The following is a 21,195-nucleotide window of genomic DNA, read 5'->3' as shown; positions in this document are numbered from 1 at the left end:
ATCAGCGCAGTGCTGACCACTGAAGCATCAGTTGGACGGGTCAGAAAATTCTCGGACAAGTTCTGTTTTCTTTTGTGCTGTTCGGCACATCAAAGCCGCCAGCTGCCAAGTGTGCCACTCCAGTTAGAGCTGCTTTACGTTATTTATCAAAGGTCTCTTGTGTTTTGTGTTGTAGTCTTAGAATGTTCTTATTTCCAGTGCAGGGACATCAATCTTATTCCAAGATTTTTAATACAGTGGTCATTAGATATTGTAATAGAGGTGTGAATACAACTTAGGCACAATAAATGCTAAAACTAAAGTCCATTGTAGTGCACAAAAGCAGGATCTGCCATAATCCCTTTTATATCTGTTATGAATGCAGCTATTTATACTGTGTGTGGAGAAAAATGTTCCATTCTCATTGCCACAACGCTAGCAGTGCGGGGGTCCTGGTTTCTTATCAAGGACACCACTTGCTAGGAGTTTTTGTGTTTTCCTTGCATTTATATGGGTGTCCTCTGCCTGCTCTGGTTTCATTCCACAGTCTGAAAATATTTAACCAGAATCTGACTAATCAGGCCTTTAGTAGTATGTATGTGTATGGCTGCAATGTACTAATTGTCAATCCTATGTAAAATGTCAGCTTTGGGAAATCAGGGATTTATAGGTACCCTTGGTTTGTTCCCATGAATTTATCTCATAAATGTATGTGTGGATTCCCTTTATATTGGACGATTTTGTCAATTCCATAATAGTGCTTGGGGCACTTCCACATTTGTGAATAGATATCTGTATGAGATTTGGTGAGGGTACCTGGGGGCATTGACAAGCCTTCACCTTGCAGTGTGAGCTGCAATGCCAATTCAGTAGATTTGCAGTGTACAATCGTTTGTAAAATCCATGCCACTGTACATTGGCAATCCAATTAGTAATCTATATTGTTGGGCATTTTAGACAGTGATGCTTATCTGTGTTTAACATAGTAAAATATTTGAATGCCTGTTTATTGTTCCATATATTCAGTTATAAAGAAGTTTCAGTGCCACCTTCAGTGGTTTCCTCTTTTGGATTATGACATCTAGTAGTCTCCAGTGTGTTCTCATTTAAATAGAGTTTTCAAGCCTTGGCTATAAAAGTGCTCCATTGACTGTTTTCTGCTTTCCAATTGGCTCATGAAGCCTCTACTGAACATCCCACATTACGAGTCCAATAGGACCAAGCACGGATGGACTCACATAGCCCATCACATTCATACCTTGTATCATTCAACCTGCTGCCTGTCCTCCTATACTTTGCCTTGGCTTTGGCCTGAATGTTTTTTCTTCTTATTGTGTTTTTTTCTGAAGATTTGACTTGCTCTCATTACCTTGAGAAGATGTTCAGCATCTATTTTTCAGCCACATATGTTGACTTTTTCATAAGACGGGTCACTTCGTTGTGCTGCCACTGCTCGAGGCTCTTTGACAAAGTGAATGAGCAGCCGGTGAAAATGTACGCTGGAATCAGATATTATTAATATTTGCTGTACAGGGAATTACATTTTGTTTAATTTTTCACTTTGTTGCCACCAATCTTTTTCTACTTTCCAGTGTTAAGAGGTAACAGATGCATCTGGTTGCATGCTGCAAATGCCACATCGGTGTCTTGATTCTATCTTGCTGTTAGCAGTGTCCTAATATGCAAGACTAAAATTCATAAGAAAACTTTATATTCCGAGAAGTAATAGACATTGGAATAGTATCTTTCAGAAAATGAAGGCTTTTTTTTGTTTTTTTTGTTTATTTCCAGGCATATACAGGACCCAGCGAGCCAGCTACTAACGTGGAACAAACCACCTAAAAGTGTGCTGGTGATCAAGAAAGTCAGAGATGCAAGTTTACTGCAACCATTCAAGGAGCTGTGTGTGTTCCTTACAGAGGTAAGTGAGAGGTTCCCCTGACGTTTCAATTGAATAGCCACATAAATCAATACTTAGAGGACGTAAAACTTTTTTTTCTGTATCTAAATAGTTTTATGTACACGTAAAAAGAATGCATACTTACACCATCATATAGTTTGAAATGTAGTGCAATGATTTCTTCCAGTAGCTCTTTGTAGATACTTGTGACCCAGTGATCATGATGTAGGTATAATCTAAAAATAAGAAGTAAATATCCTTAAATAAATACTAGAAGCTTAATATGTGGAATATTAAATATTTATTGCTGAAAGCATGTGCAAGTGTAAAATTCAGGAAAAACTGCATTCATTTTCACAGAACAAGTTTCCACAGTAAAATGGTGTGAGTGCCATTCATCTCTCCAAGAAATCCAGTCAGACAGAGCTTTATTAGTATTTAAAAAAATGGGAAAATGTCTTGCAACACCTCTTGTATTGCCTCATATCTAGCAAGCCACTTACATCAGTATATCAATATTGGCTTTGACAAGCATCTGAAGTTGAAAATCTTAGCAGCTCTCAATACAAAGGGGTCACTAATGGATTTCCGAGCAAGTCCCTTGGGCAAGGGTGCAGGGCCCAAACTGCGCTAAAATGTTCATATCATGATGTTTTACTGGTAGAGTTGGCGTCCTCAGACACTCCCTTCTTGTTTTTCCTCACTGTTTGTCTAATAGAGATGCAGAATATTTTGGGTTATTTCATTTATATTGGCAGTAATGGCTCCATATTCCGCTCTTTACCTACTGTAAATTTTGTAAATGGGATTTTTATTAATAAGCAGTATTTATATAGCGCCAACATATTACGCAGAGCTGTACATTAAATAGGGGTTGGAAATGATGGACAGATACAAACAGTGACACAGGAGAAAGGAGGGATAGCAAAAGATAAAATTTTTGTTTGCAATTGCAATATAATTGGCATTTTTGGCTTTGTTTAGGCTGGTTGTATTTTATAACCCTTTATACCTGTCTGTCTGTTTTTCCTTTTCTTGACAGGTGTTAGTGTTACAATAGCTTTATTAGGGATTATCCCTCAACTCCCTGTTTAAAATTTGCCTAGGAAGAGAATCTCCTCTACAAACCAGCATGCACTACTAAAATCTATTGAATAAAAAGTGTCAGGGGAGAATGGGCTAGGCAATGCTGGACCAGAAGGGTTTATCAGAATTGCTGCATCTTCTAATGCACGCTGTGCAAATTCTTAGTTTGCAGTGAATTCAGTCAACAGTTTCGGTATAGGAGAGAAGTCTTCACATCTGGCACAAGGGAATGAAGGGTCGGAGTTCCGTTATCCTTTTCTGTTGTGGTTATAAAGTACATTTACCTCTTGTCCTTGCTAATGTTTTTGCACCCAAAACTAAATTTTGTGATTATAGTTCTCTCGTTGCTGACTTTTTTTTCTTTCAACATTTATACTTACCAACTGTCTCTTATTTAGCAAAAGAACATGATAGTCTATGTGGAAAAGAAAGTGTTGGAAGACCCTGCCATTGTGAACGATGAAAATTTCGGACCAGTGAAAAAAAAGTTTTGCACTTTTCGAGAAGGTGAGACCAGAATTCATAATAAGTTATCAAATCTGCCAGTGATCAGGACATAATCCATTATAAATAAACTTCAGCCTTTAGTCTATAAACACTTTTAACCTTTCTTACTTGCTCTGTTTCATTCTGGTAAATATACCAATAATGTATTTTGTAATATTTGTTTGGTAAGTTGAGCTGCCCCTTGTCCTATTCACACTATATTATCGCAGTATAAATAACCTTTCCAGACTTGGGACTACAAAATGAGTGGCCTTTATGTTGACCTGTGTAGTTTGACATGAGAATACAGCAAGGCTGACAACGCTCAGCTCAGATAATTTTATGGTACAGTTTATAGAAGCCCCAACTGGAAATGATACTCTGCTGGACCTAGTTCTTTCCAACATTGCAGAGCTTATAACAAATGTGTATATAATAGAGAATCCGGGTAGCAGTGACCATGATATGATTTCATTAAAGTAAGCTGTAAACAGCAAGGATAAAAACATTTAATTTTAAGGGAGCAAATTTTCCAATATAAAGGGTGGCTCTCTGTGACTTGGACTGGGAGACAATATTGTCCTCAAAGAACACAATAAGTATTATTAAATATAATAATAGCAAAAAGATCAGATCTGAGCATGTAGGCCCCTTGAAGTATGTCGCTGGGTTGGTAACTGGGGATAAAGGAAAGGCAGATTTACTAAACACTTTTTTTTAGCTCTGTGTACACAAAGGAAAATGTCAGAGCTCAAGTCCAAATTCATAATAGCAATGTGAATGCCTTAAATGAGTCACAAGTTTTAGAATTGATATGATTGAGAAACAGCTGGGAAAAATTAAGGTTGACAAAGCACCAGGACCCGATGGATTACATCCACGTGTCCTCAAAGAGCTGAGCATGGTTATTTCAAAGCCAATATTTCTGATTTTTAGAGACTCTCTAGTAATTGGCAAGGTACCGTTGGATTAGTGTAAAGCCAATGTGGTTCCTATCTTCAAACAGGGAGAAAAGTCATTACCAGGTAACTACATAGTGTACTTAGACTTTGCTAAAGCATTTGACACTGTACCCCACAGACGGTTAATATGCAAGTTAGGGTCAAAAGATTTGGAAAAATCAATCTGTAAATGGATAGAGAACTGGCTTAAAGATTGCATCCAGAGAGTTGTAATTAATGATTCATACTTGTCTAAGGTTATTAGTGGTGTACCCCAGGTTCAGTGTTTGGACCTTTACTGTTTAACATCGTTATAAATGATATAGAGTTTGGGATTAAAAGTACCATTTCTGTGTTTGCAGATGACACCAAACTATGTAATGGAATTATGTCCATACAGGATGTTTATAATCTACAAGCAGACCTGGATGTACTGTTTGATTGGGCAGCCAAGTGGCAAATGAGATTTAATATAGATAAATGTAAAGTTATGCACTTGGGGGCTAACAACATGCATGCTTCATACTTTCCAGGGGGAATACATTTGGGGGAGTCAGAAATGGAAAAGAATCTGGGAGTTCTGGTAAATCATAGACTTAATAACCGCATGCAATGCCAATCTGCAATATCTAAAGCTAGTTTAGTACTGTCTTGTATTAAAAAAAGGAATAGACTGCAGAGATGAAGATATATTCCTGCCCCTGTACAAAGCATTGGTCAGACCACATCTGGAATATGCAGTCCAGTTTTGGGCACCAGTTCACAAAAAGGACATTGTGGAATTGGAGAGAGTGCAGAGAAGGACAACTAAACTAATAAAAGGAATGGAGGAGCTCAGCTATGAGGAGAGATTAGCTGAACTGAATGTATTCTACCTAGAGACGTATAAGGGGGGATATGATCACCCTGTATAAATATATAAATGGTCCATATAGAGAACTCTCTTCCCCATTATTCACTTTGAGATCATTACAAAGAACATGAGGGCACTATTTGCGTCTGGAGGAAAAGAAGTTTAAGCTGTGGATAAGGAAGGGATTCTTCACTGTAAGGTCTGTGAAAATGTGAAATCGACTCCCTCAGGAAGTAGTTTCAGCAACTACTATAGATTGCTTTAAAAAAAAAGCTGGATGATTTCTAGAAGCACAGAATATAACTGGGTATTAAGGCTTTAAAGTAAAAATAACAGTGACTGTTGCCTCATGGAATCAGGAAGACTTTTTTTTCCCTGTTGAAGCAAATTGTACCAGGATATTTTTGCCTTCCTCTGGTCCAACTATGTGTTATAGGGTTTTGAATGTGTGATATGTTTATTTCCCTAGTGGTTGAACTTGATGGACTTGTGTCTTTTTTCAACCTAACCTACTATGTAAGTATGCTCAGTCCACAAAAATGTGGTGTGTTGTCAGCCCATAGCAGGACCTAGGTGCTGAGTGCATAGCTAGCAAATCAACAGGTATTTTCTGTACTTGCAGGGTTTTTAAAGGGGAACAAGATGGGAAACGCACGCGTTGCAAATGTATTGGCAGACGAATGCTTTAAGCAAAATTGGGTGCATCGGGATTCCCTCTTATTATTCCCTCTTCCACGATGCAGACATTTACTGCTTGTGATAAATGTTCCAATAGTGCTGATTAGGTTGCTGTACTGGCGGTCCAAATATTTCACAGACCTGGCTGGGTGATCCTAAGAATGGGTTGTATAACCTTACATGGTGGTTGACTTGCTTTGTACTGCCTTATAGAGCAACTTTACTGCTTTAAATGCTATTCCACGATTGGTGGCATTACAATTATTTTGCTCCTATGTTGTTCCAAATCAGCCTCAGCCCTACCCGTCTTCACTGTTTGACCTCCTTGAAGGCACTTCCTTCTTCTGCCACTTTTCCTGTACACACAATCTGAATTATTTATTTACAGATTAAATGTTTCTCTTTTTTAAAGTTGCCTACACTCCATCCACTCTTTATGTAACCTTGTTTGAACCACAATAAAAGTTCTGTAATAGCCCTTGTTTCTTTATGGGTAATTCTATAATTGAATTTACAAACTTCTGGCAATTTCCACATTGCTTTACACAGTGCATGGGCTGGATCTGGCCTGTGCTTTTTCAGCATTCTAGGCTGCACTGCAGTAGTGTTGATAAATGCTGAACGTGGACAATTCTTTGTAACCTCTTCAAGGTAAATGAAGTGTGGACGTTGATTTTAACAGAGTAGAGGAGAACGTTGGCAGATGCTTGTTATACTGTCTTCTTTCTAATTTCACCTCCTTTGTCAGTGGGGAAGTAAATCAACATAACCTTAAGGACAAAAAGTGAATAATATACATGATTTTGAATGTTTTGGAGTGAGGTTTTATAAAACAAGCATGATGGTTTTACCTATAGCAGTTAACTATTCCAGTTTATTAGTATACAGTAAATTAGTATTCTGAATTTTTTTTCTAAGCTGGGTGGTAAGGAGCTGTAGGCGGGTGACAGGCAACGTATGTTAATCCAACCTTTCAGTAACCACCCGAAAACACCCGCGTGGTTGCTGAAAAGTGCTGGGTGGTGCACCCAGCTAAAATAGTCTGGAGAGAACACTAGTATATGCAGACCAGGTGTATTTTCACAGCTTGCTGTTTACTTGCTTCATGTCAGTGAGCAAATGTATTAAAATCAGGGGATCATCATTAGTGCCAAGAAAATTGCATTATTGATTATCACACTCTTCAGGTTTTAAAATGTGTGTCACAAAATGTGTTTTGTGTTGAAAATTTTGGCATTGCAATGCATTTGAAGAGCTTTTCTTAACATGGTACAAGTGCCTGTTCTATACACCTGTGTCAACAAGACTTTAGTGGACCACCCAAAGTTGTTTTCATGTTTATACTTGAATATAATTTGATAAATGTATTGAGATACCCCAAAACAGTGCATGATCATTCTGGCACTAATTGGCCTGCAGGCTGACCACCATGCCCCCCCTGCCCCTTGTGTGCCAGAGTTACTATTTATTTCAGTAAAATGCCCATCTACAAATGTTGACTGTTGCATTTCTGTCTACATCTAAACATTAGTTGTCTTTTAATTCTCGAGATTTTCCCTGCCTGTGTAAAGCTGTTAGCATCTGCATTCTTTGCATTCTTGGAATTCATAAATAGGTATTGGAATGTATTAAATTTTGGGAGCCAGCTCATCGTGCAGGGAGAAATTCTCCCTAGCCACAATATAGTATATTTTCTCCAACTCTGATTTACATGTTTACCTAAATATGGAGCGTGACCTCCGAATGCACTGATAGCTTTATTAGGGATGTTAACCATCTAAGTACAACTTGTAGGAATGTGAATTGGTAGAAAAGACATCCAGTAATGTTTTTGTTCCAGTTTCAAAAGCTTTGATTTGTTGGGCAAATGCCCTCTAATTGATTTCTATGAATAGTAAGAATTCTTACTGAGAAGTAAGAATTCTAAATATTTTTGTTTGCTTACATTTCATTATTTTATGCTTTTCTAGATTTTGATGACATCTCCAATCAGATTGACTTCATTATTTGCCTTGGGGGAGATGGGACCTTACTGTATGCATCATCTCTTTTCCAGGTAAGAGGGAATATATGGAACAATAGTGGGATAGCCATAGAAAAAGAAATTGATGTGCAGATATAGGTACTCCATATGATGGCCACAGGGTGATATCTCAACAAAATCCATTTGTCTTCCCACCATTGTTCAGTTATAACAGTAGGAGCAGTGAATGTGAAAATGTGTTTAAAAACCTAAAAACTTTTTGTTCAAAAATCTCTCTCTCAAGATCTCCTCTTGTCAACCAATGCTTACTTGACCCTAGGTATGTGATATTGGTTGCTAAGAAAACATTTGTGTAGATTCCGATACCTCTGGTGACTGTAGACTATCTGCTTTTGGATGATAGTCTACAAGTACCTTAGTACGTCTGTCTACCAAATCAGCTCCCCTCCAATTCCATTGCGCATAAAAAAGGCTATGGGGCTTTGCGGGCAAATATTTAAATTATTTTAAAGAGAAATATCTCTTGTCTGCAATTTAAATAGGCCTCTTTCACTCACGTATAAAAAGATTTCCTCTCACTTTGTACTTGGTCTGCAGTGCGGGAAGTGAAGACAAATCTGCCTAATAGGACATAGATACCAATTATAAAAAAAGAGGTTTTAACCATTCTCTAGTGTAACAAAAAAAAAAATAAATACTTTTGGTTTTAGATATACATTTAAAACAAGTTTGTGTGACTTTGAACCTGCTGAATTGATGTCAGCTTGATTCTAATAAAACAATTTGCCAATTAAGCATGGGAGTAAAAGCATATGTTTTTTTTTTAAGGTTACTGTTTGCTGGAGGCTTGAATTAGGAATCATAAGATGATAGTTCCAAGAATATAATTAGAGAGGTTTCTAGTCCAACGCTTTGTTGCCTTTTTTGACCTTAAATGTCGTCACCTGTGTTCACTCTGTACAAATAGAACTGGTCTGAGCTGTTTTTTACTCTACAAACCTAAATGTTAGAGATTTCATCCCGAGGCAGATGCTTGGCCCACGGCAAATTCTGTACTGTTATACCTGCACCACTGCCTGTTTATCTAGCAGGCAGTCCTGTCACTTAATGCTTGCCCAGACAAGCTGCTTTTTATACACTTGTAGCAACTAATAAGTATGTAAATGAGTGAAATGACTTTATAAATTATATAGTGGATATATACTAGTTAGTTTTTTTTCGGAAATGAAATATTGTGTAGGGATAGTATGTGTTTATTTAGCCAGGCAGTAGGAAAATCTTAGAATGTATTTTCATATTTTCCTGTTTCTTCTTATCTTCCTGTTGTTTACAAAGCTCAATAGCTCAGTCTTAAAATCTCACTCAGTTAGATTAAATTGGTGAATTCCTTCTCTCAGGTAAGGAATTAGTTGGCAAGGGGAATGCCATTTGCAGAAACTGTCTTTGCCCTGATAATGTTTCATTAGTTGTTTGTAAAGCAAAGGTTATTTGCAAAAATCAAAACATACTAGCCCTCCAATTATAGTTTTCCTATAGGAATGATACACTTCATTATTCTGTTGAGTCTTCACCACATGCACTTGTAAAGGAAGCCACTTTTTACAAAGTTTGTAATACAAATGTATTTCTTTCTCCAAAGCTTTTATATGCTGTCTCCAGTTAGTAATGACTCTCCCTCTCTCCCTGCAGGACAGTGTCCCTCCTGTTATGGCGTTTCACTTGGGATCACTAGGGTTTCTCACCCCTTTCAGCTTTGACAATTTCCAGACACAAGTCACTCAGGTTATAGAAGGTAAGAAGAACCATGGAGGTCAGCACACGGGCAGCCAAACTCCTCTTCAGCGGGCAAAGCCCTGGCATTCTTCTATTGTCTCAGCAGAGTTAATGATCATTCAGTGAATAGCGTGTGCTGCAATTGGCATGTTGCTTTGTGTGAGAGCAATTTGCTAAGCAGGCTGAAAAGAAGGCCGGTTACCTCTGCTGATCTGTGTACTGAGGACAAGTTGGCAGCCAGTAAACAGGCTTCATCTTTTGTTTACATGGGAAAAAATAAAAAGAGCTTAAACACAAAAGAGGAAAGTAAACATGATAACCTCTAACCAAAAGTAAATATGAATTCAAAAGATATTGAAGTCGGTTAAATGTGGTTCCTTAAACAATTGAAAAATTAAAGGAGACCCTGTCGTTTAGCTCATTCATTTTACCAAACTGCCAATGTCCATAGAGCAAGGCTTTAGGAATGGGGGAGTGTGCAGTCCCTAATACGTGATAGTTTAGTCGACCTTAGTCCTGCGTGCTGGGAGTTCCATGACATAACTCTAAGCTCTGACACTAGTCAAAACAGGAGCTGCTGATGCTCACAAAGAAAATGTGGTAGATGACAAGGGAAGTTAGAGAGCTTGGGCTTTTTATTTTGTGTATAGCTGCTACTCCATTTCATAGCACAGGAGAAACAACTTAAGCAAAGTCTTATTTTTGCAGTACAATAAAAGTTTTTCATTCTTTTGAGGTGTTGTGTTCAAAATAAAATTCTTAAATTGGCTTCTGGATGTTGGCTTTCTCATTGGGAGGATTGTTACCGGCTCATCATTTCAAAACAATGCTTTGCTTTTCAATGAGACGAGGGTTTTTTAAACTTATAACTGTACCTGGATTTAAGTATGTAGGTATACCGTCCTATTAGATTTCTCTGCAATAACAATGATATCTTCATGCAGGAAATGCAGCCCTGGTCCTCCGCAGCAGGCTAAAGGTAAAAGTGTTCAAGGAGCACAAGGAGAAGAAGTCCTTGGTACAGAATGGAGTGGAAGAGAATGGCCTAATTGTCAGCAAACCTGAGAGAGAAATGGTCAAGCAAACAAAGTATCAGGTGGGTACATTATATTAATCTTGCTATTGATATTTATTTTCCTGATTACAATCAAGGGTATTTAAAGTTTAGGTCCAAAAATAAATAACCATAGACATTAAAGTACTTTTAATGGATGGACAGGCTTCGTCAGTTGCTGAGGGGCTGAAACTTTTGGGTCAAAGCAAACCATTGAGCTCAATGTAATTGAAAAGTCCACTAAAATTTAAAAACTAACCAAGGAATAGTTGGATTTACAAAGAAAGTATAAAGTTTGCAGACTTTTAAAAACCTTTTGTGGGTGTGTGCATGCACCAGCAGCTGCTGAACATCACAGTACACATGAAACAGCATGTTTGGTTTAATATGATTTGTTATCCCCCCTCCTATTGTATGCTGCTTCCCCACCTCTTAGATTGTAAGCTCTTCTGGACAGGGTCCTCTCCTCCTCCGGTGTCACTGTTGGTGTCTGTCGGCCATTTGCAATCCCTATTTATTGTACAGCGCTGCATAATATGTTGGCACTATATAAATACTCTTTAATAATAATAATTTGTAATGTGTACATTTCAGGTACTGAATGAAGTGGTGGTGGACAGAGGTCCTTCTTCTTATCTCTCCAATGTAGATGTCTTCCTAGATGGGCACCTCATCACTACAGTTCAGGGGGATGGTAAGTGCATTGTGGACTGTGCTTTTGGCCTCTCTCTTTTGTTTTTTTCCTCCTGTCTTGCTGCCTATTGATCTATTAACTTGTTCCACCATAAGTATGTCCGTGTGGCCCCCTAAATCAGTCTGGGTAATATTTATTAAATGGGCCAATGTAATGATTGCTGCGATCACTGTGTGTGGTTTGTCCTCTGCAGGGGTCATTGTGTCCACGCCAACGGGCAGCACGGCATATGCAGCTGCAGCCGGAGCCTCCATGATTCATCCCAATGTACCTGCCATCATGATCACACCGATCTGTCCCCATTCCCTTTCCTTCCGGCCAATCGTGGTCCCTGCAGGAGTGGAATTAAAAGTATGTTTGTTTTTTTTCCATTTTTTTTTTTTGTATCTGATTGAATAATTTACTTGTAAAACTCTTGGTCATGTTATCACTTTGGTCCTGATACTAACAGCTAAAAGATGAGAATTGTCTTTACTATAAGCCTTTCATCAAAGCATTGCAATACAAATACATCGTTCTTTACTATTAAAAACTAATGCAAATGGTGAGCTCAAGCAAATCTTTACAAGCATTTGCAAGCAATTGCGTCATCAGTTCAGTCAAATATGTGCCGGCTTTACAAAAGATTGCTTTTGTTTTTCATAATGAACAATTATAAATGCTTTGCATTTCTTTCAGCATGTTACATACACATATTGCATATGTGCAAAGTAATGGAGACAATTTCTTGGCTTGAGTTCCAACTTACATTTATCCAGAAAAATGTAAACATTGCCTTCTTTTTATTTTATCTCCCTTATACCAGTGGCTTATGACCTTGTAGGCATTCTGAATGTTTACAGCTATCATCATGGTTCTATGTTTGCAAGGGCAAAGCCTATTCATAGTACAATTTATATAGACACCTGGCTGGATGAACTGTACACAAATACAGAATATACATTTTGGTGTATGAATTCCATAAAACTGCTATTTATGTATCATCAAATATTAATTTTTCTGTTTTAATGATATTATTTTTTCATAACATATTCCTAACATGGTTTTAATGTTTCCAGATTATGCTGTCTCCTGATGCACGAAACACTGCTTGGGTATCATTTGATGGCAGAAAGAGGCAGGAGGTTTGCCATGGAGACAGGTGAGTCTTGGTATAGAATTTGAAAAAAGAAAAGTAATTAATGAATAATGAGGGAGTTATGGCTGTCATTGTTGACCTCAGTCTAAATATACAAGCTACTGAATGGATTTTTTATGTTCTTTAAACACAAATAAATAAATTGATTGTATGCTAATACCTATGTTGTAGTTCTAGTGTGTTTTTCCCCTCTTAGGCTGGTATCTCAAATTCAGAACAGAGCACAGTTGTATGAGTATGAGTTTTAAGGTCTAACTATTAGTTAATAGTTAGAGAATGTCCTAGGGCAGGGGTCTGCAACCTGCGGCTCCGGAGCCGTATGCGGCTCTTCAGCCTCATTGTTGTGGCTCCCTTCGGCTGCCGCGGGGAGATCTCTGATGGGGGATCCCCTTCCTCCCAAGACACTGCGGAGGAGGGGGATTCCCTATCCGGTGTTCTAATGAAAAAAATCTACCAGTGAAATAAATCTACCACAAGGCGTGTACAAATGGGTGTGTACAATGACATCCCCCTCCTTTGAACCCCAATTCCTCTGGAATGGGGAGATGTACAAAACCAAAAATGTAAGTGCAAGTGGGGGACACCTGTGACTAACACCCCCTAAAATTTAATTGTTAGGCTATCATCAGAGCATAAAGAACTCTGCCCATCAAAAAAATCTACCGTTACACATTGCTGGAGGCACCTGAACCCCAATTTCTCTGGAACAGGAAGGGGGTACAGGTGAACAAAATTAGAGGTGCAAGTGGGGGACACCTGTGGCTAACACCTCCTAAAAACTCCACCCATCAAAAAACCCCTACCCTGTTACACATTGTTGGAGGCTTCCAGCACCTAAACCCCAATTTATCTGGAAACGGGGGTACAGGTGAAAAAAAAATTGAGGTGCAAGTACGGGACACCTGTGGCTAACACCTCCTAAAAATTCATAAAAACTCTGCCTATCAAAAAAATCTACCCTGTTACACATTGCTGGAAGCATCCAGCATCTGAACCCCAATTTCTCTGGAACGGGGGGGAGGCGGTACAGGTGACCAAAATAGAGGTGCAAGTGGGGGACACTTATGGCTAACACCACCTACAATTGAATCGCTAAGGCATCGTCATAAAGAACTCTGCCCATCAAAATAATCTACCCTGTTACACATTGCTGGAGGCTTCTAGCACCTGAACCCCAATTACTCAAGATTGTAAGCTCTTCGGGGCAGGGTCCTCTCCTCCTGTATCACTGTCTGTATTAGTCTGTCATTTTCAATCCCTATTTAATGTACAGCGCTGCGTAATATGTTGGCGCTATATAAATCCTGTTTAATAATAATAATAATAATACAGGTGAACAAAATTAAAGCTGCAAATGAGGGACACCTGTGGCTAACACCCCATAAAATTTCATCGCTAAGGCATCGTCAGAACTCTGCCCATCAAAAAAATCTACCCTGTTACGTTAGAAGTCTCCAGCTTCTAATGTAACAGGATGATACGTTAGAAGCTGGAGGCTTCTAGGGGCATATTTCAGTGTTTAATTTATTTCAAAGTAGGCCTACACATGCACACTTGTTGTAACTGGTAAAATTAAAAAAAAAAAAAAAAACTTTTAAAAGTTTATAAACTGTATTATGTTTTGCGGCTCCAGACTATTTTTCTTTGGTGGAAGAGGAGGCAAAATGGCTCTTTTGATAGTAAAGGTTACTGACCCCTGTCCTAGGGTATGTTGTGCCTTTGCACAATTCTTTGAGACCAGTTCATTAAAGAGAATCAACTCTGAAAGCTGTGCCTAAAAAACTCCTGGTGGGAAGGGTAAATGCCTTGTCTCCAGCATTGCCTGTAGTCTTCCTGCAGCTAATCTTTACCCAATACCATCTTACCATGCCTTGATTTGTCCGTATTTATGTTCAGTGTGAAGGCGGCCATCTTGGTAGAGGCAAAGCTAATATCTGTCACTCCAGCATAAGCAAAAATTTATATATATATATATATATATATATATAGAACTAGTTACAACAACAAAGGGTCAACCATAGTTATTGTGAAGTATTCAGATGTGAAAAAAATGTATAGAATGATCTTTATTTCTTACATGTGTCATAAATACCACACTGTATTGTGCTCCATCTTGCTCTCTCACTCTGGGTACTGGAGGTTTTCTTTAAATAAATTGGTAACAATCAGGATCTGTAGGCTGATGTTTTATTATCTATAGGTACTGTATATCTCCAATACAAACATAATAATAGTTGTTCATCATTGTGGCAGTGTTCTGTGTAGAGATATGAGTGGCAAACGATTATAATTTGCTAGAGCTCATGTTCGGGCTTTCTCCCGGCAATAGAATGAAATCCGTTGTCGTGCATTGCTGCAGCATACAGCCTTGTGTTGCATTTGTCTTTTTCTGTGCATGATGGATCATATAAACCAGGAGCTGGGAGTGCTGGCAGTCATTACAATATGGGCAAAGCACAGATTTGATGTAATGTCATGTAGAGATATGTGCTGTATATTAGGATACTTCTATTTCAGCTTGCTGACTAACATTTGTTCTCCTGTCATTACAGTATTAGCATCACTACCTCTTGTTACCCTGTCCCCTCCATCTGCTTCCGGGATCCGATTAATGACTGGTTCGATAGCTTGGCTGAGTGTTTGCACTGGAACGTTCGCAAGAAACAGAACCATTTCACAAGCGAGGAGGAAGAGGAGGAGTTCTAGCCCTGGCCATGACTCAGAGACTAAAATGAACAGGGCCACAACAGTTTCCATTCACTGCGATCCTTTCACCTTTTTCTTCAGGCTCTACTTATGGACAATAGACCAAATCGTACAGACATGTTTTTACCAGCTGCAAAGTACTGGTCCGACGGACAACCAGCTCCCTATATTTATCAAACCTAACGTTCTCTCTTAAAATTTTACAACAGAAGTTTATATTTGTGTTTCTTATTAATGAAACTTATAAATAAAATCTAATAATGTTTTGCTGCTGGCAATCTATAGGGCCTAATTTATTAAACAAATTGGAAAGAAAGCGAAGAAGAAAAACTCTGATTCCTACAGCAACCAATCAGATTCTAAATTAGTGGAAAAAAACCCTAGAACTGATTTCTAGGCAAAAACCCCTAGAATTGATTTCTAGGCAAAAACCCCTAGAACTGATCTCTAGGCAAACAGCTACATTAGAAATGTAACTTGTTTTACCTGCCAAAACATTTGTGTAATTGTTTTGCTGATCTTGTGATACAAATATCCCCTGCCAGTCCAGTTGGTGACCACACTGTTGCAGTTAAGCAATGCAACTTGGTCACTGCACTCCTCTGCAACTTGCTGATTGTCTGGTGAGGTTATCACTCTATTCTTGTCAGCAAGCTCCCAGTGCTAGAATGACAGCACTGCAGTATAGCTAGCCTTCCCCTCCAATCTCTCCTTGCTGTGCTGTAAATTATGCTTTAAAGGAATTCCTATTGGGATTAGTTAGTTTAAAGACCAAGCTAACCCAACACTGATAATATATTTTTGGGTGATTGTTGGAACAACATATTACCTGCAGACTTCCTACACCTGTCAAGGTGCTCCTTAGGTGAGAATGTAAACCCTGTGCTGCCAGCTCTGAGTTGCATTTGAGTCGCATTACAAAGCAAGTTAGAAGTGTTGGTGAAAATCCACCAGCGACAGTCTGACTCCTTCTAAATCGGCAATTATCAGAGATGGATTTATGAGTAATATCTCTCACCACCTGAATCCTAAAGACAGTACAGGAAGCCAGCGGATAGTTTACCCTTCCATAGGACACCCACAGCTGAAGTAGCTCTACCTCTGCAATCTGGCTGCTTGCTAAGGTTTTACAATTCCAGCTTTACTCCAGTTTTAATAAATTGGCCTCCACTGCCCACTTCTGTGCAGTTTGATGCGAACAGCAAAGCATTTATATAGAGTTGTTTACATTTTATAATTAATTGTCTCCTAGCAGATGCATTCTATAAAATATATGTGTTCTACTATCTCCAGAGGTTTTGAGAATTTGTGATTTACATACTGTGCATTCATTGGAAATAACTTGTCCTTGCACCTTACTAACAATCCAACACCCCCTTTGTACCGGCTCCATTTATTGCCAGACCTGCGGAGCTTATCTGCGTAAGGCCAAATCTACAATACTGATAAACACCATGCTGTCAGGCTGGGAAGTAGAAAACTTTTCCTTTACATCTATCTAGGCTTTAAAAGTGTCTAGTGTGGCCAATGGGGAATATTCAGAGTTTAGTTTCTGCCACAGGGGAGCTGTGGGTGAGTTTTTGTATATAGACTTTTTTTTATATATATATATAAATGCATGCTAAAAACTTTTATTAGTGCATTCCGTAGACACCGCGCTCTACAAATTCCTCCATGGCGATATGCAGGATTTCTCTGTTGGGCTACTAATTTGAAAAGCCAAGCATGGTAACAAATAGATCACAATTGTATTTTAATATCCTGCCGTATCAAACAATTCAGAAATGTAGAGTCATGCCTTAAAATCTATTCAGTTTCTTTTTTACAGAACAAATAAATGTCTTAAAGGGTTGGTCCACCCCCAAATGTTTTTTTTCAGCTTTGGATGGTCCTTTTGAAGTCTGTTGGCCATTTGCTTCACACAATTATGCCCATGTATATCGTCAACCTGACCAGGATAATCCACTCTCATATAGGATACAGCAAAAAATGTGGGACTGGACAAGGGGAAAAGAGCAAGAAACTGTCATGGAGAGGTCTCATCCATACCTAAATGCTTTATTTCTTGCTGGACACATACTTCTAAATTGGATTACAATTCAGATCATATTTGCAAATATTCCCCATCGATCATGCAACATATGTATCTACTAATATGCTAGATTTTAAGCAATAGAAAGGCAGCTGCTTCTTTTTTAATTTAATTATTATCTTTTAAAGGAAAGAACAAATTGTAAACTTGTGACTATAAATTACTGAAACGGTTCCACTCATTTTACTCTGTTGTACATTTCACTAATGATAGTAATAAAGAACTAAAGGAAGGCCATTTGTACTTCTCTATTCCACTGCCCCATCCAGCAATTTCTGCTCTCCTGCAGAGCAAAACCACTAACAGTATCTTTATCATCAGAGCCCTTTGGTTGTGTCAGATGGCTGCCATGAGCTGTGGTTGTTTTCAGAGGCCCTAATGTCACCACAGTGTCCCTGCACTGATAGAGGGGCTGCTGGATGAAATCACAGACCTAAGCATAGATTGGTATAAATGGTCTTTTTTTTATACTGGGTGAACCTGAAGAAATACCCACATACTTTATCATTTAGTGTGGGTATGATAAGAATATAAAACCATTGAGGATTGTAATATTGTTACAGGATAGAAAACTGATGGGTTCCATCAAAGAGCCATCCATCTGAAAATGCTGCTTTTCTGGTTGTCATGCTGACCCTCTTTTTTTAGTATTTCAATCGTTGATTTATAACAGGTATGCAGATTTGGGAATAATTCACACTGGCAGTGAGGTTGCGTTGCCCCTGAGGGCACAAAACGCCACTTGAGGATGATGGTACATGTGGCAGCCTCCATAGAGAATTAGTAAGAGCTGCAGCAGTACTAGACACCCGCCAGCTGTCACATGTGCAGACATTGGTTCTTTTTAAACCAACGTTGCTGGGTGAGTGCTGGAGTGGCTGCCAAGGTGCCAGCCAAGGGTTGCCACAAAAAATCTCACATTGAAGAGACAAGTGTGAAGACTGACATTTCTTCTCTGGGTCAGTGGCACAGAAGCATTAAATTCTTAGTGTCACTATAACAGCCAGGTGACTAGCATTCACAGATGGTCCACTATTTCCATCACCTATGTTCATCGTGATGAATTTATTACCATAAAAATGAGAAATGTCTGACGAGATTTTATAGATATTCAGTAGTGCTCCTATGGGCAAATTAAAAGCAGTAAAGCTCCTCCTAAAACTTTTCTTTTACATTTTGCAGAAGGGTTATGGCTTTTGCCAAACTTTACTTGCTGTCTTGGCTAGGGTCATGACCAGAAATGATTGGAAGTCTCCCCAGAGTGGGAGGAGTTATCAGTCACCAGTGCTCTTATCAACAATATAGTAGAAAAAGTAGAAATCAATAAAGCAATAAAACTTGATTGATTTTAACCCTTCTCCTACATATCCGAATTAAGAAGAAAATAATAGCTGGAGTTCTGCTTTATTGAGAACTTTAGAACTCAGATACAGAAGAATACTTACTAGCTTTGTAAGAAAGATTTCTTCTGCAGTGTTGTGATAATGGTTGTATGTCTGTTGTTTTTTTGTTTGAGTATAGTAAACTCAACCTAAAACTATATATTTGGATATCATTTTGATACCAAAGTCAGCTTGTTTCTTTATGCAGGCCTGAAACCATGTTATCCTTTCGGAGGACAGTGCGAGAAACATCTCTAGAGGATCAGTACTCTAAATGGTAACATATATAGATAATATGGGGTATATGGCCAGCACCATTACTAAGTGGTCCCCCAATCTACAGCTCTAGGGTTTGTGTGTTAAAATTCCTAGTTATGCTCAGACTGACTACTTTGTGGGATGTCATAGTATATATAAATATAAATATATATATATATATATATATATCCCAGCTCACTGTGTAGATCGAGCCCCGGCAATCATTGTACTCCTGGTGTGCTCTCTCCCCCATAGCAGCTACAACTCTGCAACCCCGAGGTTGTCTTCTGTTCTAGGGTAGTGGTTGAAATGTGTCATCTAAATTAAATTCACGTGGACTGTGGTGTGCTGGCAAAGTGCATTTGGGTGCCTTTAGAAATGAATGACGTGGCAGCATTGGTTTCATTTGTACAGAGAACGTATAAAAGGAACCCCAGAACACCACAATGCATGTGTTTCAGAGCCTTTAGATTGTTTACATGTGTGCAATACACACAAATAAAGGTGCAGTTTTACATTAAAATGCCTATTAGAACGGGCTGTCTTAACTCACACACAGCACTGTAAATCTGATATAACTGTTGTTCCAAGAGTTGGAGAGTAGCAGCTGCTCATCCCACAAGCTCCATCATGGCCAGGTCTCTTTACATTAAGCCGCATTGGGTTTGGTATTAGCTGAGAAAAAAAACACAACAGACGTTAGAGGACGACGTTGCAGGAGGATCCTTTAATCCCTCTGATCTCAAAGTGGCAAATATAACTTTGTCTTTAGTTCTAATCTAAAGGAAACTAGAACCAATTGCATTTGGGTATGCAAATGGGTCTGATGGTCCAGTCCTAGTTTAATGGGTGCAAGTTGACCGAACACCTTCTTGGGCGACACAGGATCGACACAATATTCACCCACAGGTTGGGTTTGGTCTTTTTTTTTTTTTTTTTTTTTTACATTGCTTTACATGCAGTTGTTTGGAATAAATTTACTTTGGGCTTTACAAAGCATGCAGCAGGCATGGAGCTAGAGATTTTATTACAGGACATCTCAATGTCCAAAGCCAGGTAAGTCCTCCCATTTGGTTCTGTTTACCTGGTGCCGGTTCTTCAGCTCAGTACAGTTGGTACTGTGTAGGGAGATTCTTTGTAACAATGTGAATGTGATTATAGTGATCTTTCACCTCTTTTCATACAGACCCTGTAAGCAAATTCTTCATTGTACACAACAACCTGTTATAATGTGCAATTTCATAATATGCTTTCTTGCATAACATGTATAGAACTTATTTTGTTTAAACATTTTTCTATTCTAGAACTTCACTTTTGGTGCAGTGACTTCGCTATAAAAATTGTTAAACCCCAAATGGAGTTTGGCGTTTTTGTGGTTGGGATTTGTGTGTGAAAGTGGCTGAGAGAGGTGTGTTGTGATCAGACTCTTCAATCAAGTAAGTGTAAGCCCTAATGAATGACAAACTGGTAAAGCATTGTGCATCATTATTAATTGCCAGGGTGTTTTGGAAAATGCTTTTTTCCCTTTTTTTTTTTTTTTTTGCCTTTTTAGTACTGTTTATCTCCTGCAGCCACTTACTGTCTGGATGCTCTCCATCGATGGCTGCATGGCATTTCTTAAGACAGGTATAACAACAGTGGTCTATGCCTTTGTAATGGGCGCTTGCACAGGAGTACAACTGGTAGAGTGTTGTCACATATAGGAAATGCATGAATAAGGATCTTTAAGTCTGGGACACCAGCTGTTATTTCAACGAAAGCTGCAGGTTTAAAAAGTGATTTGGCTTGCAATTATTTTCACTGAGCTGTATATTTTAGGCCTCTTTTACATATTTTATGTTAAGGAGTATATATAGTGTTTTTTGTTGGTTTTCATATAAATGTACCACTGGAAACCATGCATACCCTTAGTATAACACACACACACACACACCATGCTCTAATAACCTAACTACTCAAAATTAGAAAAGAAAGCTATGCTTTTTAAAACCTACTCCTCTTCCCCAACTCCAAAGGAAAGATCAGTATGATTGTAAATGTCTATACAGAGTATCAATCATTTTTGATTGACGGCAAAGGTCATTCTTGGGAGAAGCCAAGCCTGCGTCTTATAATATTTTTTGCTCAAAAAAATGCACTAGGGCTAATTTTTAGGGAATGTCTTATTTTTTCATAAACAACAATCAACATT

General features: G+C 38.5%; 1 protein-coding gene across 8 annotated transcripts in view; it reads left to right on the top strand.

Annotated features, from left to right (window-relative positions):
• The window catches only part of NADK (NAD kinase), a 57,614-nt gene extending 37,255 nt beyond the window's left edge, over window positions 1-20,359 (top strand). For all 8 annotated transcript variants that reach the window (XM_072427068.1, XM_072427071.1, XM_072427070.1 and 5 more), the window contains 9 exons: window positions 1,771-1,900; window positions 3,364-3,472; window positions 7,894-7,979; window positions 9,597-9,699; window positions 10,625-10,776; window positions 11,329-11,428; window positions 11,622-11,779; window positions 12,487-12,569; window positions 15,119-20,359. In XM_072427068.1, the coding sequence (XP_072283169.1) occupies window positions 1,771-1,900; window positions 3,364-3,472; window positions 7,894-7,979; window positions 9,597-9,699; window positions 10,625-10,776; window positions 11,329-11,428; window positions 11,622-11,779; window positions 12,487-12,569; window positions 15,119-15,272 (1,075 nt within the window). In that variant the 3' untranslated portion in view covers window positions 15,273-20,359. The remainder of the gene's footprint in view (window positions 1-1,770; window positions 1,901-3,363; window positions 3,473-7,893; window positions 7,980-9,596; window positions 9,700-10,624; window positions 10,777-11,328; window positions 11,429-11,621; window positions 11,780-12,486; window positions 12,570-15,118) is intronic.
• The last annotated feature ends 836 nt before the right edge of the window (window positions 20,360-21,195 follow it).

Source organism: Pyxicephalus adspersus, chromosome 11 (genome assembly GCF_032062135.1).
Source record: "Pyxicephalus adspersus chromosome 11, UCB_Pads_2.0, whole genome shotgun sequence".
Classification (NCBI taxonomy): domain Eukaryota; kingdom Metazoa; phylum Chordata; class Amphibia; order Anura; family Pyxicephalidae; genus Pyxicephalus; species Pyxicephalus adspersus.
The sequence above is the reverse complement of the archived record's forward strand: the minus strand, read 5'-3'. Positions and strand labels throughout refer to the sequence as shown.